Source organism: Danio aesculapii, chromosome 9 (genome assembly GCF_903798145.1).
Source record: "Danio aesculapii chromosome 9, fDanAes4.1, whole genome shotgun sequence".
NCBI lineage: Eukaryota > Metazoa > Chordata > Actinopteri > Cypriniformes > Danionidae > Danio > Danio aesculapii.
Genome location: NC_079443.1, coordinates 8387755 through 8414427, shown reverse-complemented (window position 1 = coordinate 8414427; position 26673 = coordinate 8387755). Strand labels below are relative to the sequence as shown.

The 26673-nt window shown below is 36.7% G+C and overlaps 1 protein-coding gene across 1 annotated transcript in view; it reads right to left on the bottom strand.

The window, feature by feature from the left end:
• The window catches only part of fam117bb (family with sequence similarity 117 member Bb), a 91376-nt gene that overhangs the window by 50141 nt on the left and 14562 nt on the right, over positions 1 to 26673 (bottom strand). Inside the window, exon 2 of the mRNA XM_056464730.1 lies at positions 19251 to 19420. Within this exon, the coding sequence (XP_056320705.1) occupies positions 19251 to 19420 (170 nt within the window). The remainder of the gene's footprint in view (positions 1 to 19250; positions 19421 to 26673) is intronic.

Here is a 26673-nt window from a genome sequence, read left to right as displayed (position 1 = left end):
GTTGTTCACTCATGACTGTAGTTCAAGAAATATGATAACTCTTCAAATTTGAAATAATTTTAGACCCTGTTTACACCTGTGAGTAAAGAATCCATTTATGAATGTGGTTTGAGTAATGCGATCAGTTTTCCAATACAAGGACATTTTGAATCTTGTTCCACATCTGTTTATAAAGTGTTGTTCACTCATGAATGGAGTTCAAGAAATGCGATAACCTTTCAAATTCAGCTATATTTTGGCCCCAGTTTACACCTGTGAATAAAGAATCAATTAATAAACGTGGTTTGAGTAATGCGATCACTTTTTTCAATCTGAAAATGTATTGGATCATGTTTACACCTGTGTGTAAAGTGTCTGCTTCTGAAAGTGGTTTGAATAATTTTTATTCCAGCATATATTTTACGCAGTGGATACCCTTCCAGCTTCAACCCAGTAATGGGAAACACCCATAGACACACAATGTAGTTTAGTCAATTAACTTATAAAGCATGTCTTTGGACTGTGGGGGAAACTGGCGCAAACCCACGCGAACACAGGAAGAACATGCACACTCTGCACATGAATGTCAGCTGACCCAGCTGAGACTCGAACCAGCAACCTTCTTGCTGTGAGGCAACAGTGCTAACCACTGAGCCATTGTGACGCATTCGAAAACATGTTGCAGCCATTTACAATTTTAATTAAAGCATCCATTTATTAATGTGGTTTGAATAATTAGATCACTTCCCAAATTTGAAAAAAAGTTTTGACTTTGTTTACACAATGTAAAAAGTGATTAGCTACAACAGTAAACCCGTTGCCTTAAACGCAGCAAGTTGATTTGACTTTTAAAAGCCAGTAAACCCACTGACTTAACTTTTATAATTATGCCCATAGTTTGTTTACTTAATAATTATAAGAAGTATAATTTATTTAGGTATATTAATTTATTTGAAATAAACTAATTGGTTTTTACAGTGCACCTGTCTCAGCAAGCCTTTTTTGTTTTTAAAAGATGTCTAATAGACGTCTAAACATAGTCGTCTTGGGTAAAACAAGACTAAACTTGGACTGTCAGTAAATATCTAATAGACGTCTAAGAATAGGCCAGAACTAGACTAGTCATCAAATAAACAGAAATGAATGACTACACATATACAGCTCAAGTTTAGCCTTGTTTTAGCCAAGCTGTCTACGTTTAGATGTCTAATAGACGTCTATTAAATACAAAATTGTTTGCTAGGTGTGTAAGTGCTGTTTATTTTGTATCTGGTTATTATGTCTCACACAAAAAAAAATCTGACTCCAGTCTAATTTCCAGTCCTGCAATATTTTGATTCTGTGATGGCTCAATCTGACTGCTTTTCCGACTGTTTTGAGATAGACAACAAACAATTAATCTCTTTTTCTCACTTCTGTGTGTATGTGTGTGTGTGTGTGTGTTAGGCCTTTCAGCTGTGCTGCTCTACAGCAGTCCGTCTCCATGACTGATTCTGTTGTGTTGAGCTCAGGACTGACTCGCTCTCAGAGCCACAGCCAACTGCCAGGATCACTTCCTCCTTCCCAGCAGTTTAAGATTTCCAGTGGCTACACACAAACACGGCTCTGTTCAGCAGCTGTGGACGCGCTGCAGAGGGGGATTCTCTGCTGAGGAGAGGAGCATCTGTCAGGACAGACGCGGCCCGTGTGATACTCGCTTTCACACGCATTTACAGATACACAAGCAGTTTGTCAGTCTAATTTAGAAGTTTGGGCCATGGATTTGACATTGATAATGGACTATGTGGTTTGACTTGTCTTTTCTGCAAAGCTCACACAGGGATTAATTGTCTCTATTGCCTGACACATATAAGCCCAACCCTGGCTAAATCTTCCATGTATAAAGCCCTGGCTTATATATATATATGTATATGGTAAATATATATATATATATATATATATATATATATATATATATATATATATATATATATATATATATATATATATATATATATATATATGTGTATTCTGCTGTGGTGACCCCTGATAAATAAAGGGAGTAAGCCGAAAATAAAATGAATGAATGAATGTATGTATTTATATATATATATATTTATATATATATATATATATATATATATATATATATATATATATATATATATATATATATATATATATATATATATATATATATATATATGTATATATATTGTATATATGTATTAGGGCTGCACAATATTGAAAAAAATATGACATTGCAATATTTTGATTCCCTGCAATATATATTGCGATATAAATGACTTAAATAGCTCTATTTGGAAATAATTCATTAATTTAATTTGATTGGGATGATTCTGGAGGGGATTGAATCATTTGCATAAAATGTATTTAACTAATATTAAGCATTGATGGATCAAAGATACAAATGAAAAAAAGGGCTTTACAATTTTCTCGGGAGTCTTAAAAGTATTCAACTACAGAAATTGAATAATAAAATGTAAACCAGCACTGAATAGTCTTCACCGTATTAAAAATTCTATAAATTTTACCTTTATTAAAGTTACAAATTCTAAAATTTGTTGTTCCTAAATGCTTTAAACTCTCCTGAAATGCTCGCACAAACACATGCAAGTGATAATTTTAACTCTATTATGGTTACACTTTGCAATTGTGGTTCCTGGAAAACTATAATATGTTATAACTCAACATTGCAGATCCTGCGGTGCCAGCATAGCGTACATTGAGATATCGATGCTGAAATGATGAATATATAGTGCAGCCCAAGTTTGTATGTATGCATGTATGAATGTATTTATTTTGTAGAATGAGTATAAATAAATTTGTATTGCTTTTATTGTCAACTTCTGGAAAGCCACAGGTCGAGGATGAATATTTCCACTGCGTAAGGTATCATGGTGATAACATTTTTGTAATACCATGGATCCAGGTAACTGATATTTGAACAGAAAAAAAAATAGTAACAAAGGTAAAGGGAAGCATGAGTGTGGCTGTATTTGGTATAGGTGTGTGTGTGTGTGAGAGAGAGAGAGATGGCTGAAGTTACAGTAGGGCCTACGCTCAGAGTAGATTAACGCAGAAACAAAGGGCTCTTTATAAACACAGGGGCGCTGTGTTTGGACTCGCTTTGAAGCACAGGTCATGAGTGGAGGCCCTGGGTGTGTGATGTAACCCCAGTCAGCCAGTGGAAACTCATGAGCAAAGTCACTGAAGTTTAGTAGAGCATGAAACAAAGTGCAAAAATATGCAAAAATTGTGGTGGAAACGAAAAAGAGGACACAAACCACCCTCACAACACATCAACTGTGACAGATGTCACAAAAAAGAAAGACAGATGGGAGAACCCCAGTTACATTCAATAGCCTGAAAATTTGCATTTCCTGACCAAAACTATAGTCTTAGGACTCAAAATAAATGCTAGTTGTTGCTTTTAGTAAGGGCCTGAAGTGTATTTGGAAAATTATACAGGCTTATGCTGTGTTTACACCAGATGTAGCGTGCGCGAACAAATGGTGCTATTCGCGCGGAAATAGATGCTTGAATATTTTAAGATTACTCGCTTCATTCGTGCATCAAATTCACTTCACAATAGACGTGGATTGACATCATGGGCAGGGCTTCTGTCTGCCCGGTGACTGTAGCTCCATTGCTAAATGGCTAACATTAATTTTATTGAGATAATCGCTGTGCTTTATGTGCTTTAGGAAGGCTGAAAAACAGCATAGATTTGTTCGGCTCCATGTCTGAGTCCTGTAGATTCTTTCAGAGGTGCACCCAGCTCTGTGAGTTCATCAACTTTTCCAGAAATTATACCTGGATGATGGATGCTTTAAGCAGTGCTTCTGACTGAGCCAAGCCCAGTTTGATGAACTGTTGTCCCATGTCAGTAGGAGGATTTCCCCTCGTGACACCAACAACAGGTAGCACCTGTTGTCATAATTACACTTTTACAAGAGAAAGCTCCTGATTGGTTAACACGGCGCGACTGTCTGCTGAAGTTGAGATTTTCCAACTCGTTAGAAAACGCTGAACTTGCACTGCTTCATTCTCGAAGCGCGTCGTTTGCGCCGCCTCATTCACACAAATTGCGCCACAGGATGTCTAATCGCATCTGCATTGACTAAACATGTAAATCACTCGTGCTTGACGCTTCAGCTGCGTCTGGTTTCACAGCATTAGAAGGGTTTCTTTAAAAATGTATTGCTACAAATTCCTTCATCAAAAAAAGGTAAAGTAATCCAAGCACAATGATATGAAAAGTAATGTAATCTGATTACTTTTGGATTCATGTAAATAAAGTCAAGTAAAAAGCTATTTGATAACAATATTTGCATTAACTGAAATGTCATTGGCATAAACAGCCAACTTTCAGTTTTCCATGTATGTTTAAGATTATGTTTAAGATCTAGCATGGATTGATGTGTTGTTGAGACGTGTAAAGTGGTGCTAACATAAATTGATGTGTTGTTAACATGTTTCCAGCATGTTAAGCATGATTTAGCATGTTGTAAACATGTTTAGAACGCTTAAAACAAGCCAGCTTTATTGACAATATGTATTATTACAGTGTGGACTTGTAACTTAGAATATAAACAGTTGAAGTCAGAATTATTAGCTCTCCCCCCCCCATGTTTATTTTTTTCCCCAATTTCTGTCTAATGGAGAGAATAACTCATCTCTAATAACTGATTTCTTTTATCTATGCCATGATGACAGTATAATATTTTACTAGATATTTATCAAGTCACGTCTATACAGCTTAAAGTGACATTTAAAGGCTAATCATTTTGTCCTTAAAATGGTGTTTAAAAAATTTAAAACTGCTTTTATTCTAGCCAAAATAAAACGAAGAAGACTTTCTCCAGAAAATTTTTTTTTTATCAGACATACTGTGAAAATTTCCTTGCTCTGTTAAACATCATTTGGGAAATTTAAAAACGTAAAAGAATTCAAAGCGGGGCTAATAATTCTGACTTCAACAGTATATATTTTTAAAGGCCAAGTAGTTGTCATTATGTTGGCCCCACCATTTAAAAGGCTTAGTATGCAGAAGTATTTCAACATAAACTATTAAATTACCTCCAATCCATCATTTTATAACAGTATTTTAATTTTATAACAATATAACAGATTACACGATTTATCCAACCCAAGCTCATCATTGATACGTACCCTTACATACATTTCTGATGATCGCAAAATACGTGTTTCTTTGCAGTTTTTGCGAATCCACGAGAGGCCGCTGTGTACGCTTTTTTAGATCTCAAATTTCTTTCATGAGTGCCATTTGCACCTGCTGTTCTCACATAAATCCACCAGAGGCCACTTTCGACTGACTGACCGACTGACTGACCAACACCCTCACCCACCCTTTTTCCTAAACCCAACTGACAGTGTTTTCAAAAGCAAAAAAGAGCCCTTGCAAACACCTGATTTTTACCACGTTTTCAGATCTTACCACGTTTACCCTGTTATTTACTACTTTATTTTATTTTTTGCCTTTTGTTTTTGTTTTACCTGCTTCCTGGACATGTTCTTCCTCACACTTCAACACCGTCGTCGCAGTAAACTCCTCTCTGCATCTCAAGTCCGCCAACGTACATGGCGAGCTACTGGTCAAACTGGTAACAGCAGAAAAGCTGTCCACATGGATGCAAGCATTCAGCTGGCAGCGCGAAAAGAAACCATCAGCGGTGTCAAACCACCCCCATAGCATTCGTTTTAAAGACGAAATACAGCCATACGTAACTCTGGTTACATAACTCACGCTTTCCAGAAATGTATACAGGGGCATGTTTTCACAATGAGCCTGTGTTGGATTTATAATTTATTTTACTGTCATCAAGAATCCACATACATTATGAATGTAATTGTCTGATACTGCTTTGCTAGTTTTGATTGTAATTTCAGTACAAGTTGTTTACAGAAGTGATTACATGCTCCTATTGGCTAGTGTCACCCACATGACTGAACTCATCATGGAACAATGGACGAAAACATTAAACATAAGCTACAGACATGACTTTGGTTGTTGTGCACTATGACACACTACACCAGTAGAAATGACTGACACACACCTAGCAAAAACTGATAAAAGAACTGTTGACATTTAAGCATATTTCTCTGTTGATAGTGGGGCTGGAGGGGTTGGGAACGGTACACTAAAACCCTGACAGAAGGCAGTTTCAGGTCCTCAGTTGAGAGCTGAGCACTGTCTGAATAATCTGCCAGCTAAGCTTTTCTGTAACCTTATAAGCGCCACACAGAAGGGAATACAAGTCGTGAATTCCCCTCGGACGGGCTGTTATTCGGCATTCACCTGTCTCTCTTTCGCCAGCACTGGAGAACACAAGGCCTGTTACTGAGGCAGAGCCAAACCTTACCACAGGCTTTCAGAACACTGAACACCACTGTTGGAAAATAGTTCAGATTTTTAGCCTGTCAGTGCAGAAGGGGATTATCATGACAAAAAGAACTTTCTTGTTAAAAAGTAACAAAGCTGGCAGGGCCGCTGAGGTTTGTGGGCCGAATGTGCACACGGTTACAAATGTACTGCGCTTGTTAAAGGTTAACACTTTTCTTTCGCAGGTAAGCGGTGTTGTAAAGCTTACTAATGGAAATCCCCCTGGCGACAGCGCAGATGTATCCCACAGCATATTTTTCTGGCCTAAAAAAGGACTTGTCACGTCAGAAAATCAGTGTGATTGCTTAATGTAGGTGAGCGTCTTTCTACATGCTGGGAAAGGAATGCACGTGCACACATTTATCTCCATAAACTGAGAGCTCTCTGATGGCACACGCATTCCACACATATCAACCCAAATCTAGGTCCAGTTGTAGGTGGTTCAAATGAAAGCATGCCTTTTTTAAAGACATGACTAAAGGAAATGTGAGCGGTGTTTGTCCATGCAAAACCTATTGATGTGACTTGTCTTGGTGTTGCAATGGAATTGTTGGCATGTTGCTAGGGTGTTCTGTGTGGCAGCTCAACAACATGTCTCTATTGAACTTCACAAATTACTGCATTAAATGAGGTGATGGGGTTCATTTTGCCGTCTTGAAAGATAAATATGTAATTGTCTATCTATTCAATGAGAGGCCATTCATACAGAACCTGTTCTTGAGTTTTAAAAAAAGTAGGGCACAGTGCGGAACAATTGAAAAGGACATTCTGAAATCTGAACTTCTTTTAACCTGGCCAAAAAGTAAAATCAGCCAGACACTGCAGAGCGATCAAATATGTACACATTTAAAAAGGACAATAGTAACATGCTCATTCCTTTTCATAATTTGTAAGCAACTTTTTATAATAAAAATAAATGTTATCATAATACTTCTGTTTAGTTTTGAAATTATAAATGATACGTTATATATTCTTTTTGTATAATATATATTTAAGGCATGGTATAGTAAAGGGGTGCCCAAACTCAGTCCTGGAGGGTTGGTGTTCTGCAGATTTTAGCTCCAACTTGCCTCAACACACCTGCAAGGATGTTTCTAGAAAGCCTAGTAAGAGCTTGATCTGTAAGAGCTGAGCCCAGGTGTGTCTGATTGGGATTGGAACTAAACTTTGCAGGACGTCGGCCCTCCAAAAATTAGTTTGAGCACCCCTAGTATAGTATATTTCAGGCAGTGCTAGATTGATTTAATTTATGTTGCCTCTAAATATTATTATAATCAAGTTTTCACAGTGTTTAAAGACAGAATTATATATACAGCGGGGGAAATAAATATTCAACACATCGCCATTTTTCAGAAAACATATTTCTAAAGGTGTTGTTGACTTGAAACTTTCACCAGGTGTTCATAGCAACCACAGAAATCCATGTGTGCAAAGAAAACAAATCTAATTAGTTTATAAATGAAGTTATGTGTAATAAAATGAAATGACACAGAGGAAAAAAGTATTAAACACATGAAGAATGGAAGGTCTAGAAAGGGGTGAAAAGCCCAGACAGCAACTAAAATCTTTCAGGAGTTATTAAGCAACTCTCTGCCCTTTGTCAGTGTAAATTAATATTAGCTGCTTCAGTTCAACCTCTACATTGTCAGGATGATGAAGACGAAACCAGGGGGAACATTTCACTCTAGCTATGTTTCTACCCAAAAATCCGAATGAACTTTATGCGCAAAACTGGATTATCGCATAAATGACCTGCGAATAAAGCAGCGTTTCCATCCGACGAGTCAAAGCGAACAAAATCGTCACTTCCTGATTAACTGGCGCCAAATATCAACCGTAAAAACTGAATTTGCTGCAGTAGTAGAAGCTGCGTTGATTTTTTTCTTCACCTAATAGATGACTTGCGCCTCAGAAGGCAATCCTGACACGCAGTGAACGCGCGGTGGCGTTTGAAGGTATCAGATGCGGAGCACAAACGCTCTTGTTTCTAGAGGTCATCAAAAAGAATGACCAAAACAACATTTCAGATGTTTTACAGTGTGCTCAGACTGCTGGTTTGCCCATTCACACACATTTTCATCATCACGTGATCTCTTATCACAAAATCGTATGACCTTTTTTAATGCGCATACTGAAATTTGTGTGGTAAAAGTGTTTCCATCGTAGTTTATGCGCATCTTTCCTTGTCGAATAAAAAGTTTATCCTACTCAGTTATGTGCAGAGTAGGATTTTATGTGCATTTTCAAAATTTATACCCATTTTGGCGTTTCCATCAACCATTTTTTTTGCACACATGCAAAATGCACATAAAAATAGGTGGATGGAAACATAGCTAATGATCCAAAACATAGCCAAAGAAACTCTCAAATGCTTTCAGAGAAAGAAAATCAAGCTGTAGAATGGCCCAGCCAATCACCTGACTTGAATCCAATAGAAAATACAAATTAAAGATCAGATTTGATAGATGAGACACACAGAACCATCAAGATTTTTACACTCTGTTGAAGTCTGTGAAAAAACTCACGTGACTTCATTCTCCATATGAGAGCTGCCATTACCAAAAAAACTTTTATATAAAGCATAAAATCATTTTCAGTAGTTCAGTAGTACTTTCTCCTTGTGTCATTCTGTTGTTATTAAACTTAACAATTCTTTTATTTTTTAATTCGTTTTGTTTTATTTTTATGTTTGCATTGTTTGGGTTTTTACCAAATTCTGGTTTAATTCCATATCATTCCCAGAAAAAAAAAACATGATGTGTTGAATACTTTTCCCCCCACTGTATATATAATTTATCAATTTACAATACATTTTTACTTATTTATTTAGATTTTTATTAGTTTATCATAAACAATGAGAATATTATATACAGTATATGCATTTAGATTTCACTCATTCCAAAGAAAATCATCTAAATTTAGCTGAAAACAGAAAGAAATGATGACAAAGTAAAAAACAAACAGTTATTATAGTGGCATTCACAACATTTATTATATACATCTAGCCTAAATAAATGTATTTAAGGTGATATTGAAACTATTTGCTTGTAGGAATGGGAAATTCACTACACAAAAGCATAAGTTTAGCAGAAATTAGAACGTGAACATTTTATGCATGTTTTCCTTGCTTAAAGGTGTTTGCATTTTATATACCATTAATTTTGTAATACGAGTCACAGCATACTTCAGGTGTTAAAATGTTTTTATATTCCAAAAAGTAATGGAAACAATCTCAACATTTGCCAATGGAACATTTTCTGCCCCAAATTTGTATTTACTATCCACTTGTTAAGTGTGATGTCATGCGAAGTGGCTTCCGGTTCCAAGCGCTCTATCAAACTGTATGGAGAGACTCAACAAATGGTAATAATAAACGTTTACAAAGCGTTGTAATACTTTAGATGTAATCACAATCGCAACATATATATATATATATATATATATATATATATATATATATCCATGTCTAATGTCCAATGGCCAGAAAATGATTTATTTTTGATAAATTGTTAAAATATCCAAATTGTTAAAGTCCAGAGACTATTGTGTACACCATGATTTTATATAAAATTCACTTTAATGTGTGTTATGACCAAAAAGTGGTCATAAACGAGTATTTTCTCCATTCAAACGAGTAGCAGCAGACCGTATTTCATATCTCAGAACTTAACAAGTGGATATAACAAAAGAAATCTCTTGAGTTTGGAGGCGGTATTGATATTTTTTCGAATAAATCCTATCCCTAAGTCACATTATTTAAGATATCAATCACAAATGATGCCATGCCAAAGAGTTTGTTCAAAATTTTCCTCTTCCAATGAGCAACAATAATAGTGGAGCTCATACTTGCCCTTGCAAGCACTACTAAAACTGGTATGACAATGTATTTCCACACAAATACCTCAACATCGACAAATTTCATCTTGTATACTTCAAAGACGAATGTAGTTTGTTTTTTTACCATCAAGAACCCAGAGGGCCAGTCCATAACCATGAGAAAAGTTTCTATGCAGTAAAAAACCATTCCCCATTTTTAAAAAAAGTGTTTCAGAAATTTCATTCCATCAACCTTCTCCCCAGGGTGTGAGCTGATGTAATTTCAGCACGCATTTATCTTAAATGAGGAAGTTTTCAAGTCTGGCTTCTTGAGAACAGTTCTGAGCACAGCTTAGTGTGCGTGTCTGATCAGGTTTCTTTATTATTGTAATTATGATGTGCCGTGGCAGAGGGCTTATGTGCAACTCGTCTCCATGACTTTCTCAGGACGTCTGACGAAGCATGAAACATAACCTACAGCATTAGATCCAGCAGCTTGAACGCGTGTGTGAAGCACACTCCATAGAAGCACAAAACCGCTACCTCACAGAACGCAGTCTCACACTCTGCTGATCCTTTACGTGCCATAAATCTGTTACAGCTGGTGTATACAGATTCACACAGAGCGCATTTGTGTGTGTGTGTGTGTGGCTGCATATTTCTCTGCTGCACACAGGAGGCAGGGAGAGCAGCAAAGGCCTTCATTCCTTGTTGTTGTTTGGTCACTAGGTGTGAGCTCAGCTCCCTGGCAACTGACACCGGCGTACAGATCCAAGATCTGGTTATTTTGGCGTGATGGTCCAGGGAAAAAAGAGCGAGCTCTGCAAATGTCGTCCAAATTCCACACTCGCCTCCAACTCGGCAAGTTCCCTTTGCGCTCATTGTGAGACAGACACACTGCTGACAAAAAGAGCTGGGTGGAGATCTGGGATCTCCAGAGGAAAACACACACTCTACATACACACACACACACATGCTAAAAAACTTTGATGAGAAAGTGTAAGAAAAAACCCCAGAGAACCAGGACGTATAATCTGTCATGCTCTTGCTAATGATTCTGGGATGACTGGATTTGAGCAATCTAAATGAAAACCATGCCTCTGATATCACTTCCTGCTCACTCATGATAGCAGATGTAAAACTCAAATAAATACAAGACTCAACAGCTTCAAATATACAGTTGAAGTCAGAACTGTTAGCCCCCCTAAATTATTAGCCCCTTTTTTTGTTTATTTTTTCCCCCAGTTTATTTTTAATGGAGATAAGATTTTTTTCAACACATTTCTAAACATAATAGTTTTAATAACTCATTTCTAATAACTGATTTATTTTATCTTTGCCATGATGACAGTACATAATATTTGACTAGATATTTTTGAAGACACTTCTATACAGCTTAAAGTGACATTTAAAAGCTTAACTAGGTTAATTAGGTTAACTAGGCAGGTTAGGGTAATTAGGCAAGTTATTGTATAACAGTGGTTTGTTCTGCAGACTATCGAAAAATATTTCGCCTAAAGGGGCTAATAATTTTGACCTTAAAATGGTATTTAAAAAATTTAAAACTGCTTTTATTCTAGCTGAAATAAAACAAATAATACTTTATCCAGAAGAAAAAATATTATCAGACATACTGTGAAAATTTCCTTGCTCTGTTGAACATCGTTTGGAAAATATTTTAAAAAAGAAAAAAAATCAAAGGGGGGCTAATAATTCTAACTTCAACTGTGTATGTATTTTCAATTATGTGCATTCTTAAAGTTAAAGACTCTTCTCAGGCACATTTTAACATTCATAGAAATTTTTATTCCAAAAAGATTCCTTAAAGTGGAAAAAAGTTAATCAAACATCGGCGTGTAAACTTGATCACCTTCTCATAGCTTTAAAATGTCTTTCGGCGGGCAACGTGTGTGTTATGGTTTTCACTCTGTTTAAGTGAATATGTTTATATTTCTATTTTTTCGTTGTGTAAATCTATCGTGTATAAAACTTGTTTTGATGTGAATTTGCTGCTTTAAGTGAAAAAAGTGAACAGGTTAATAAGTAAGGTTGATAAAAATACATTTTTCCTTGTAGAAATGCTTGGTTAGGGGCTGATCACACCGAAAGCGCATGTACGTTCTAAAAACGTGAGGCCCACCACACTGCCTTTTTTGTTGACAAGAATAAAAAAGAAGCGCGGTGCTCTTTTTTATGTCGCTAGGCAATGACTGAATCAGCTGTGTATTGTGCGAGAGTGTTGCTGTTGATATTGGTATAATTTTAATATTTAATAATATTGTGATATTCAAGATTTGTGAAGTCAGATAACTACGGATAATTCAAAACAGCAACTCCAAGTCTCTCTCTCCTTCAAAAAAACAAAAAAAAAAAAACAAGCCTCTCTTCCATCTTTGAAAGTCTCAGTTTTTGTCTAGACAACACAAACACAGCAGGCACCTCAACGGAAGCCCCGCCTCTGCTTTCATTTGATTGGAGAATGAAAAAGACGCGACTGACATAACAAGCTTTTTCACTCAGAGTTTTTCAACTTTAAGCATAAGCAGCGAGCAAAATGCTCACGGACGTTAGAAAATCATCCAAAAAACGCAACACAAAAAGCGTGTTCGGTGTGACCGGCCCCTTAGGGTGTACTCACACTTAGCACGGTTGCCTTGAACTGTGCCCGAGCATGATTGTACCCCCCTCCCCTCTCCCCCTCGCACTGCACTGAATTTTTACCTTCCAAGCCTGAGCACACTGTATGTCATTGATGGTGCGACTGTTCAGTTAGGAAGAGAAGCAGTCTCGCTCCATACAATGTTGATTGCTTTAGTTTTGTTGTTTTGTATTATTTTTATGTCGTTTGGGATGCAGTTACACACAGTCAAATCTAGTACTAAATAGATCCACCACTTTTGCCGCTAATATATTTTCATAAAACCATCATGCTGCTGCACATATTAGGAGGTTTGCTAAAGGTGGCAGCTGACGTGCATCGAGGGGTTTGGATCGCGTTCATTGAAAAGTTTAAATGATTAATGAATCCATATGAAACAATGTGATGTCACATCTCATGCCCAGGTGCAAATTGAACTCACACTACAAGGGTATCACGCCCAGACCAACTCTTCCTACCAACTCTTCCTACTCTTCCTACCAGGTCTCCCCAACCAAACGGAGCACTCACACTTGTCAAACGAACCAGGAAATTGGAGTCAAATGCTACAGAGCACGGTTTGGATAGCCTAGTGTGAGTACACCCTTAGTTCAATATGTAAGGAGCATGCACCCTTCTTTGTTGTTACATTTTGGTAGTTACTGTACATTTTGGCATCAAATACAATAAAGATTTAGTTTTATTTTCTAAGATTTTCTTTTGTATATTTAGGTTAAAGGAACTGGGTCATTTAGCAGACATATTTGTCCAAAGCAACTTACAAGATAGAAGGCAATTCAGCTATTTAACAAGATGATACACAGCTATACACAGAAGTGCTAATTATACAAAGCAAATGTTTGTGCTCTAAAATCTAGTGCTAGAGTAAGAAGGTGGAATTGTTGCTGTTGTTTTTTATATACAGTGATTGCAAAAATGTGCCTGGTGCAAAGACTGGTGCAAGTGTCGGGTTACAGGCTTTCTGCAGGTTTCATCAAGTGAAATTTAAGACTTTTTAAGACCCTTTTAAGACCATTAAGAATGAATTTTAAGACTTACTGTATGCAGAGTTAAGATTGTTCCTAATGGCCTGGTATTATCATGAGGAATCGTGTAATTGTTTTTAGGATTTTTTTCCTGATTAGGGATTTTAAATTGTGGAATTTGCTGTAAAAATGTCTAATAGCTGTTGTGAATTGTATCTTCCTGCAAAAAAAAACTTAAATATAAAAAAAAAGGTTTTATTAAGATGTATTGTTGGTGATTGAATGGTTGTCGGCCCAACTGAGTAGCTTTACTTGGACAAATTAAGACCTGTTTAAATTTGATTTAAGTCCTACAACACAATATTTCAGTGAATTTAAACATTTTTAAGGCCTAACATTTAGTTTTTTTAAGGTTTAAGACATTTTAAGATTTTTTGAGACCCAGAGGACACCCAGGGTTAAAGTGTTGAAAGAGTGTGTTTTTTACAGATGGTTTGTCAAGCCCACTCACTTGTGTGAGGCACACTCAGAAATAATAATGATTTGGGGTTGTCACGTGGTGAGGTGGGAGAGAGAAGAGGGGGTCTTGGTTTTGTTCACAGGGGTTCTCGGAAAAGATGGGTTTTTAGTTTCAATGACAGTTTGGTAGTCCTGATCATTCGTTTCTGTTATTACACCAGTAATAACATTATAATCCTCTTAATGTTGCATTGCTAAATCTAGATCTTCTTAAAAGTTTGAAACAGATCGGTCTGTGTGTGTGTGTGTGTGTGTGTGTGTGTGTGTGTGTGTGTGTGTGTGTGTGTGTGCGTGTGTGTGTGTGTGTATAGGTTTATGTGGTTTACAGGGACACAATGTTGTATAATAACATGGGTATGACTTAGTTGTACTCTATTAAGCTGGTTTACAGGGACACACCTTGAGTCCCTGTAATTCAAAATGGCTACAAATCATACTTAATAAGGTCTTTTGAAATTCCTCATTGATTCTTGATTGATTCACTCTTAGTGTTTGGACTTTCAGCAGTGAAATTTAAACCACTGAACTAAACTAAACTGAACTTCAACTCTGAAAACTGGACTGACGCAGTTTCAATTTACAAGAACTTCCATGTTAAGCTGCTTTGACACAATCTACATTGTAAAAGCGCTATAGAAATAAAGATGAACTGAATTGAAATTAAAAATTTGGGGGTGGTGTAAGGCCACATATAATAAGTGGTTTTCACTGTATAAAATACATGATGCCTATGGAGTGTCCCTGTAAACCGTATGTCGTTAATAACATTTTGTTATTGTTCAGATATGGACTGGCTCTGTGGTGCTTCTGTAAGAAAAAATAGGTTGGAAAAAACAGGCAGCTCCAGGAAAGAATGTAGCTTGATGGTGGACGATCTGCCTTCACCAGAAATATGCCGCAGTTTCCTCTCATCTCTCAACAAACCAGGGAGAGGCTTCCTCCTTTTCTCTCTCTCTCTCTCTCAACAGCCTATCTTTATTTCATGCATAATAACTTTCACACAACGCTTCTCTTATTTTGTATAGTCAAATATTCCAGGCATTGCTAAATTAACGCCTGTGTTTAAACAGCATTAAAATCCCACAGTAATAGATGTTAATAGCTGCTGATAAGCAAAGGCAAGAGTGTGCATGTGAGAACACATCTTTGTGGCCTACTCATTAACCAGAGTAGAGGTAAAAAGAGTGACGGTTTGTTTTGAGAGGTGTTTATTTTGCACACATCCGTTAATAAAGTTTGTATTTATTTTGATTATGCCATTATTCTGTTGGCGCACAATAAATCAAGCTTAATACAAGATTGTAATTGTTTACTTGACCAGGATTGTGCTAAATTTATCTCGCCTCGAAGGGACCGTTCACCCCAATATGTAAATACAGCCATCATTTGCTTATCCTCATGTTTTTCCAAACCTGCCAGACTTTATTTATTCTGTAAAACATGAAAGACGATCATTTCAAGAGCTTATTTTGTCCATACAATGGAAGTTCACTTTGGCCAACAACATCGACCCCCTATTGACTTTATTATAGAGACCAAAGAACACTGAGGCTTTGTTTTAAAGTTTTTTTTTCCAGATGAAAGAAAGTCAAATACTGTAGGCTTGAAAAGACATGAGGGTGAGTAAAAGTGATATAATGTTGACTCCCAGTAAGTTACAACTGTGAAATACTGCATATTTTTTGAAACAGACATGTGGCACTTAAATGACTGGTGTCTTGAAAATGAATTTGAAAGATGTAATTGATGTCCACCAAGGTTGTAATATTGTATCGCAACCTATGTTCAACAGATTGTTCATCTGATCCGTGCTCAAAAACCAAATGTGGGTCACTCTGCATACAGCCGAAATGTTTTATAGATCTTTTAAAGAGGAATTTCTAAAGAAGAAATACTGTTGAAACTAGAAATATATCTTGTTGTTCTCTCTCAAAACAATTGCCTAGAACATACTGTATCTGTCATCCAAGGCCCTAAATGGTTCTGTCCCAGGGAGCTGGGAATCACAAAAACTTCTATAACAGTCTAAACATCTTCACTGTTAGTCCGGATCAGTTTAATGTATCACGACAAATAAAAGTAACTGTTAATGCAGAACTAAGATAAAGGGATAGTTCACCCCAAATTGTTAATTCTGCCATCATTCACTCATCCTCTGTTTGTTCCAAACCTGTTTGAGTGTCTTTCTTCTACTGAACACAAAGGAAAATGAAGAACGTTGGGGAAAACAGCCACTGACTTCCACTGTATTTTTGTTCCTACTATGGAAATCAATGGCTGCTTTTTCCAACATTCTTCAGAATATCTCGTTTTGTGTTTAACAGAAAATTTAGAACCACTCGATTGTGAGTAAATGCTGAATAAATGTTCATTTTTGAGTGAAATAGTCTTTACAGGTGCCATAAAGTGTTATGAAATGTGCATTTTTATTCATCGTTTGACAATCTCAACTGAAACAAGACAGGGTGGGACATAAAGCATGTTTCAAAACAACTAATAATGAGATCAGATTAACACAGTTTGACAAGTGCAAGTGCTTCAAGAGTTCACACTTAGCTGATGATTGATTATAAAGAATGTTTGGCATGCTGTTCCAGGAGAGAGTCCTGAACTCATAAGATCCTTGAGCCCGGGGCTTCCTCCCGTTTGCAGGGCGAGAGGGGAGTTTAAGCTCAGGTACAGGTAGGCCTCGAGAACTCCCCTACTTATTTATGGATAATAGCTAATTAGAGATTGCTATTGAGATATAATGCTGATTGAGAGCTCATATATGGTGCCAATTTGGTTTGGTCAATTCATGGTCAATAGCATGTCTTTGGACTGTGGGAGGATCCACGCGAGCACAGGGAGAACATGTAAACTCCGCACAAATGCCAACTGGCCTGGTAAGGACTTGACCAGTGATGTTCTTGCTGTGAGGCAACAGTGCTAACCACTGGGCCGCCGTGCCGCCCCTTCAAGGAAAAGGGAGGAGGAGTAGGGGGTGGAAGGGGGGGATTCTTCAAGGTGAAGACAACTGAGGTAAAAAAACTCTGGTTATTTATGGTGAGTTAAGAATCATCCGATTGGTGGATCATACGTTAACTAATGCGGAACTAGTCATGGTCAATCGTAAGCATGTGCTCCTCTCAAAATTAGTTTATAAATAAACTTTACTTAGCCGAACCCTCGGTTTGAACATTCTTTGAGATGTGAATAAATGGCCAAATTCAACATCAACCATAGCATCTTGAAGTGGGCAGGGCATATATAATACCAAAGAGCATTTGATTGTTTGTTTGTTTGAATACTTTATTGTGCCTAAAGGGGAAACTTTCTGTGAACTCACAGAGCACTTCAGCAAGTTTTGACACAATAAAAATTCTAAAAAAAAACATGCAAAAAAATTACATAGGTGAAGACAACCATATGGCCACTATCGATCAGTGTTCAACAGTCTGATTGACACTGGGATAGGAGTTCTTAAGGCCCAATCCCAATTCTACCCCTTAGCCCTTACCCCTACCCCTTGTTTTGCGTGTTCCCGTGAGGAGGTAGGGGTGTCCCAATTCTCTTTAGCTTGAAGGCATAGGGCTAAGGGGAAGGGGTAGATAGCCCTTTGAACTGAGATTTTTCAGGACCACACTCGAAACCAAGGGGTAAGAAAATTTCCCAGAATACACCAGCCACAAAGGCAGCATAGCTGCACCCGGAAGTAGGGAGATCCACAAATTAGTATTTTTTGTCATTATTACGATTTTTTTAAACAAACAAGAATATGTTTTAGTATATTCATAACGGCATTCGTGTTTTACAGTCATTCTTAAAAAAAAACGCTAAAGTAAAAAACACAAAATTTCGCGATCTATAATCCATAATAACAACTCCTGTGTAGCAGTTCTACAACATTCTCACATATGAATACCCTGTCAGAAAAGTCTAGTGGCTGGGAATGGGCTTTTTACAGTGTCTGCTATATTGTTAATGTTGTTTTAATGTGTTTACATTGATGAATATGATCACTGTGTAAATGAACAGTATAGTTACGATCTTATTGCCACATTAGATCGTTAAGATAACATAATATATGCCTAAAGAGGATTTCCTGAAGATAAATACCAAAAAATAACACAACTGGAATAACTACAGCAGTTGTGATCGTCTGATCTCATATGAAGCAAGAGATCGCGATGACATCTGATGACGTCTGCAGGTGCTGTAGTGCTGTCCCAATTGTTTGTTGAAGCCCTTCCCCTTCACACTTGGTTTTAAGGACCAAGGGGAAGGGGAAGGGGAAGGGGAAAGGGGTACAAATATAGAATTAAAAATAGAATTGGGATTGGGCCTAAGTCTGTTCTGTTCCGAGAGGAAGGTTCTTTATCTTCTACCAGACGGTAAGAGATCATAACAAGGAAAGAGTAAATGAGATGGATTGTTCAGAACATTTGATGAGAAACAGAAGTATTGTAGATTAATTTTGCCTAAAGTGAAAAACCCAGTGGTTATATCTTCTAAATAAGAATGTTGTCCCTGTTTTGAAGCATGCTAGTTTACAGATAACCTTAAGACTAACCTATTAATACTAAATAAACCAAATAAACTTTAATTTTTGAATTTTAAGTTCCAAGACAGTTAAAGGTGCAAAGGGAATCAGATTTAATGCTTAGACTGCTTGAACTTGACTGTGCTATTCAAAAGACATGTGTGTGGTGTTTTCATGGGTTTGTGTTTGCACAAAGCAAGTCTTTCTCAGGTGATTCATGCAGCTGGTTTGCACAACACGCGTCTATGCAAGTATGTATTAGGTGGAAAGTTTTCGAAGAGATGTCAATGGCTGATTGACAGGAGGTGTGTGTGTGTGTCAGATATTGGGTAACTTCTTGTTAAACAGAGCAATAACATCTTGTGTGCAAGGGAAGCGGCTCACCTGAGTGGATTTGTCTCGCATGCATGGGGCACAGGGGGCGTGGCTGGCATCCCGGGGCCAGTGTCCAGACAGGTAAGGGGCCGTGAGTGCATCCAAAGAGGAGGTGCGACGAATGCTACCGTTACTGCTGGTGGTGCACCAAGACCCTGCCACAGGAAGTCTATGCTTGTCTGCGAGACAGCCAGAAAAGGCAGAGGAGATAAAGAGGGGAAGGAAGGATGGGGAGGGGGGGTTGATTGAAAGATGGATGAGCGAGAATAAAACAGATGGGAGGGAAACAAGAACAACATACGTTAGAAGCTGCGTGTTATGAACACATCACATCATCAGTGCGCTTAGAGCCCGTCCGGCTGTGTTTGCGCAATTACACCAGCTTGAGTGTAAACGTCCGCCGGGCTGGTGGCGATGAATGCTAAAACCCAGCAGATTGAGACAGAATTAGTCTGGTGTCCAGTGGCTCTTTTAATAAAAACTAAAGCTGATTAACTGCTCGAGCGGCGTGGAGGAAGCAAGCCCGAGTGTCTTGACCTACATTTGGTGTGTATCTGCAAATAATTGCCCCTTCACTGTTCTCTTGTCTGATCTTTCCAGCACACAATCAATGGCTTTCTTTCCTTTTCTTGCCAGTCTTTTATAAACCCAAAAAATGAAAATTCGGTCATCATTCACACTCCTTTGACTTGTATCAAATCTTTACGAAAACTGTAATCATTCCATAGTACTTCTCTTTTCTACTATGAAAGTCAGTAGTTACCGGTTTACATCTTTCTTCAAAACATCTTCTTTTGAGTTCAACGGTAGAAAGGAATTCCTAAAGGTTTGGAGCCACTTGAGGGTGAGTAAATACGTACATTTTTAGTTCTGGGTGAAATATCCCCTTAAAGAGCTCCTATTTACCACTTTTACAAGATGTAAGATAAGCCTTTGGTGTCTCCAGAATGTGTCTGTAAAGTTTCAACTCAAATTATCCATCAGATTTTGCAGAATATGCCTATTTTGAAGTCAAAGCAAAGTGTAGCTGTTTGTGTAGCCTGTGCCTTTAATTGCAAATGAGCTGGCTCTTTCTGCCAACCGTTCCCACTTCCTTCTTTCCATTTTCTCCTGCGTTACATCAGATAAACAGCAGTCAGTGACAGAGACAGACACGGATAAGGATGAAATCCAGCTCATTAGTCAAAAACACCAAGTAAGTTGACGTGTTTATATACACATTACTACAGAGACATGTCAATATGTGCCTGCCAATCAACTCAGTGGGCAGGGAAAACCACACTCTTACGTCACGTTGTAGTCAGCCTCAAAATCACTGGGATTTGGATCCTATTTTAACGTCTGGAAATTTAAAAAAAGAGACTTGTTGGGTTTTTGTCACTCCAGAATGAGAGTGGGCAAACTATACCTTTACACAGTTCTGTCCAAACATCTTTCAAAAGTTAGTTTTGCATCATAGGTGCCCTTTAAAGAATTCTCTTTCATGTTAATCTACACTACTGATAAATACACAGAACTCACATATTGTACAAGTGTGTAGCACTGAAGAGGTTATATTTGTAAGGGGTTTTACACAGGAAGTTCAGTGTGAGTGTCTTTCAGAACCGTTTTTAAGAAAGTCCCATTCTCTGTTGCCACATACAGTAGGTGACATCAGCTTTTCCCTGTGTGTTGTATCCAGTGGAGCTAGTCAGAGGGGAACCATTAACTTTGTTTGCCTGTGATATAGTCTACTGGGAAAGTGAACGCACATTTCAGCAACAAACAACTAGTGTTAGAGTCAAAACCCCCTAAACCAGATCAAGACCAGAACAGCAATCCTCAAAAAGATCTACTTTTTTTTACGTTTGGAAATGTATTGATAAAAAGTCAGTACAATTGCTACTTGTTTGATGGCATAAAATGAATGTTAAAATGGTACTAAATTAATCATGTCCCAAAACATTATGCAACTTCTGAGTGTGCTCCACACAGGTGACTGGCCTTGACAAACCACCTGTAGGACACACTCTCTCTTCTCCATATGCACCGACACTTTCACTTTCAACACTCCATGTTTCTGGCAAAATACCTTCGGACTTTAATGCAGTTTCATCCATCCATCAATCAAATCAACCTTATTTATATACAGTAGCACCTTACTACAACCAAGGTTGACCTAAGTGCTTTACACCAGTAAAAACAAACTATACAACACAACTATAAAACAAAAAATGCAAAAACAATACAAGAAATATCCATAAAATACAGCAAAACATTAAAACAGAGAAAAGTGTCAGTGTTACTGTAACCAAAGGGTGAGTCGGCGTGACAATTAAGCGAGAATCCAATATGCAGTTTTAAGAATTGTCAGGCAGGCGATGGCCAACAGGTACCAGGAGCATAAGGGTAATCCAGCAGCATAGTCGAGGTCACAGGCAAAGTGGTCGATACAGGTGGCAAACAACATAAACAAGGAAACAAGACAGGGATCAAACATGGAAAGACTAACTAAGGATGGCTGATGTGAAATTTCGATGTGGTGTCGAGATCCTGAAGGGCAGGTGTTTTCAAAACACTGCACTGAAGCATGAGCCGAAACACAAAGGTTATGTAACTAAGGTGATTCCAAACACCAGGTCACGTGACTAAAGCGATTTAAAACATTGGTCATTTCAGAAGTGTTTTGAGACCTGGCGAATCTGCGTTAGATTGACAGGGTCAGAAAAAATCTCTATCTTATGTAGCCTAGTGGACCGTGGTTTATGACTTGACGTATTTTAATAATGTTACTTTTTTAAGACCAAAACAAGACACATTTATTCACAAATTGTTCATTCCGATGTTGGATCAATGTTAAAACAAAACACGTTACAAGAACAGAGCATTTAAAAACTAATGTCTATAGCTGCTTCACCGTGGATTTGAACCTATTATCTCTGCATGCTAGTCAGAAACTCTCACCGCTTCACTAAATCACTCAAAATTTTAACTCTACAACGTGGGGTTTAATACCTCAATTTGCTGAACTGTTTCTTTGCTGAAGCTGCTCCAGAGTAATACATAAAAAATTACCACTAGGGGTCACTGCTGAGACGGGTTTCAAAATGTTTTGAAGCTTCGACACACTTGCTTCAACTGTTTCAGTGTTTCATAAAGCCTCACTTTGTCCACTACTAAACTAAACAAGGAGAACTCTTGGTAAAGTTACAGGTAAACAAGAACAGGACTCAACAATGTGTGTGAGAATCAGAGGTGTACATATAGTCCAGGTCATTAGTCCATATAAGCCTCAGCTGTGTATGGTCAATAATGGGTGATCCGGAACTGGTGTGTGTGTGTGGTGTCTGATGGGAAATGTAGTGCAGTTCAGTGGCAGATTTGTAGTTCAAGTGATAGTATACACTCCAGCGATCTATAAGGGCTAGACGGCTACTATGCATTAAAAGCCATTTTGAACGAGTGGGTCTTAAGCTTGGCTTTAAAAAGTGTCAGGTGAGTGGGCTTGACAAACCACCTGTAGGACTCTTTTTCTTTTTCACATGCACCAGAAACCATCTTAGATACTTCTTGAAAAACATAATGCAATTTTGTGTGTGCTCCAAACGGGTAAGTGGGCTTGACAAACCACCTGAAAGACACCATTTCTTTTCATATGCTTGAAGGAAAAAAAATTAATAAAATAAAATACTTAGACTTGTCATAACATGTATATACTGCACTTTCTGATGATTTGAATTGCTTGTTTTATCCTCACCTTCACTTTAGATAAAAGTGTCTGCTAAAGTAAATGTAAAATGTAAAGGCTCCTATTTGTGAAAATCTTATAAAAATTCTTTTTTGAAATCATGTTCTGGATTCTGTATGTTTCACAATTAAGTGATTTTTTAACACCATCTGTCATTACTTTCTGACTTAGAATCAAGTTCAAATGTACTAATTATGTTTATAATAAATAAATCAGCCAATGCACCTGCAATGTAGTTGTCCTCAGCTGTGAACACTAACAACTACTGCTTTTTAATGTTGGGTGGATCTTCTGTTATATTTAGATATAACAGATAGACAGAAATCTCAATTCTTGCAAAAAGCAGAAGAGGGATCTTGTGTCACATTTCCAAATGCAGAGCTTGCCTGACTTGTGCATGTGTACTACACATTAAACAACACGGGAGAGGATCTAAACAATAGGAGCCTTTAAGGATTTGTGGGGGATTCATACGAGGAAGAAAAAGAAGGGAATTGTCTACATAGCTTAATTAGCAGTCCAAACATTGTATGTGCATAAATTTACATATACTGTGTGTGTGTGTGTGTGTGTGTGTGTGTGTGTGTGTGTGTGTATATATATATATATATATATATCAGAATTAGAATCAGAAAGAGCTTTATTGCCAGGTATGTTCACACATATGAGGAATTTGTTTTCGTGACAGAGCTTCTACAGTGCAACAGGATTATATAGTACATATATATATATATATATATACATATATATATATATATATATATATATATATATGTAGTGCTCACCATATATCAGTACACCCCTCACAAATCTACCTTTTAAATTCATATTTTTAATAGGAAGCTATACAACATTATATTTGTGCATATACATTAGTTTAGTCACTACTGAAGGCAAATCTGGATCTAATCTAACAAAATAAATTACGATAACGGTCCAAAAACTAGTACACCCAAATTTTTATCATATAGTAAAATTTTTACAATATTTTGCTTGAATTAAATTACATTATCTTTCAATATCTCAAATATGTTTGAAGATTAAAATATTATTTTAATAAATATATCTGTTTAATAAATCTGTTTTGTTTAAATGCACCAAGATGCATGTATCTAAATCACAAAAACTATACCTGTCCTAACAATGAGGTCTAATGAACTATTCAAAACAATTGGACTGTGCAAGAAACTGAACGTTTCATACCGTTTGCAGAAATTAAAACATAAAAGCTGGATATCTGATTTCATAAATAGTCCTAAACAATGATTAAATATAAAACTTGCTTTAAACACGTTATAATTTGTATATATTTGTACAGTAGCTACTACCATTCAAAAATTAAGGGTCAGCATGATTTTTGATCATGATATTTTTAACAAAAACAATCTTGTAGAAGTCTCTTAAGTACATCAAACTTGCATTAAATACAGTAATACAATACTATCGTGACATATTATGCTTTTTTTTCAGGATAGACTCTTTACTAGATTTTGAATTATTTATTAATGTTTTAATACATACTTGCAGAATATTTCTTCTTTTTTAATGATAACTGTTCACATTTAATTTATAGTGGTGAGCATAGCTGCCTTTCAAGCAGTTGACCCAGATTTGATTCTCGGCCAGTGCATTACCTTTGGGTGGTTCATTACGCTGTGGCGACCCGTGATTAATAAAGGGACTAAGCCAAAGTAAAATGAATGAATGAACATTTAGTGAGATAGGACAGTGGTGACTGTAGACTTTTGAGATTTTTACAAAGTGTGGGAAACAGAAAGAAACGGAAATTGAACTTGTGTTGACAGACTAACCACTAGCCTATTAATGCCAACAAAGTATGTATTTCTTTAAAAATCAAACTAAAATCCCTTACATTTTATACAACACATACTGTATATAAAGAGTCCAGATGCAAAAGCCGCTAAACTCCACTTCTGCCAAAAAAACTAGCTAATGAATGCCTAGCCAGGTAGTACATGTTCAACAAACATTTTTCCTTCAAATCAACAGATCGTTAAGATTTAATTAATGTCAATTTTAATGTTATTGATTAATGCACTTGACAGATTTCATTCATTCATTTTCCTTCTGCTTAGTCTCTGGTTTATCAGAGGTTACCACAGTGAAACAAACCACCACTTACTTGACAGATTTATATATTTTTTTAATTTTAGGTGGTTTGTTTAATGTGTTTTATATTTAGTAAAATAATTTCTGATAGCATCTTTAGTGATTTTTCAGCTAATTACACTGTCTTGTCTCAATAGGTGGATTTAGAGGTTTTTGCAATAAAAGCACAAGTGGATTTAGCTGGTTTTGATGCAAAAGAAAATCTACCTTGTTAAAAACCAGAGAATTGTCTAAAGTGACATTTTTGAAAAAAAAAAAAGTTATTTTATTTTCTAGCTAATAACCTCATCATTACATATAAAATTCCACTAATCAACCTAATCAGAGGAGCCTGATAGAAAATGCTCATTTACAAAAAAAGAGGTCTGATGGATTTAGAGGGTTATGAATCTGAACTCTTCATATACTCTGTAAGTTAAATCAAATGAAGTTTTCAAGCCATTTTTGACCAATTTCATTAAACCGACATAAAATATCAAGTTAAATCTTGCATAACATTTTATACAACACACATCTGTAAAAACATGGTCGATGCCATAAATGTTTTAAGTCAAATCAAATGAAGTTTTCAAGTCATTTTAAATATATATATATATATATATATATATATATATATATATATATATATATATATATATATATATATATATATATATATATTAAATTGACTTAAAAGATCAAATTAAATTTCGCACAACAATTTATACAACACATGCTGTTTATAATCTGCAAAATTTTTGTCGATGCCTTACATTTTTTTAGTAGAATCAAATTAAGTTTTTTAATTGCATTACATTAAACTGACTTAAATCATCAATTGAAATATTACATGATTTAAAAATTAACTTGAAATATGATTAACATTTTAATAAGTTTAAGTAACAAAACCAAATGTTACGAAAGATTGATTCTAAAATGTTTACAGTGTACAAATTATTCAAAAACATCAAAAAAAAAGAAGTCTTTCTCCATTAATAGCAAATTATATTGTAAATAACACACGATTGCTGAACCCTATCTTACACTAAGTTTCAGAGTAATGCATGGCAAGTATGTACAAAAGGACCACACGCTTGCAATGCATTGGCCAAACATTCCCATCTGTGTTTGTTTTCGGCCTAACTGTGCACTGATTTTCAGCTAAATGACTGGCAGAGCATTATGTATGTGTGTACATACACAACATAATTACATACACATTCGTGCGTGTACACAAACAAGCACTGCGCACAGACGACAAACCGTCAGGGATGTTATCTCATCTCTGATTGGCTCACATGAGGGATGCTATGATGCACTGCTGCGTATAGAATTCTCTTATCATCGCTGTGTATTCACAGCAGGCTCTTATGTTGTGTCTATCCTGCATCTCACTCAGCAGATTCTGCACACACACACACACTGATAACACACCCATAAGCCACGTCCCTGGGAAACCTGTGCTTTTGACTTCTGTCTCCTAAATTGAGTGAATGTGACTAGACCGAAACAATAATAACGTCACAGCGATTCATCAACAGACCCATGAATACGCCTCCAGTTCGTTCGATACAGATACAGATAACGATTATCTTC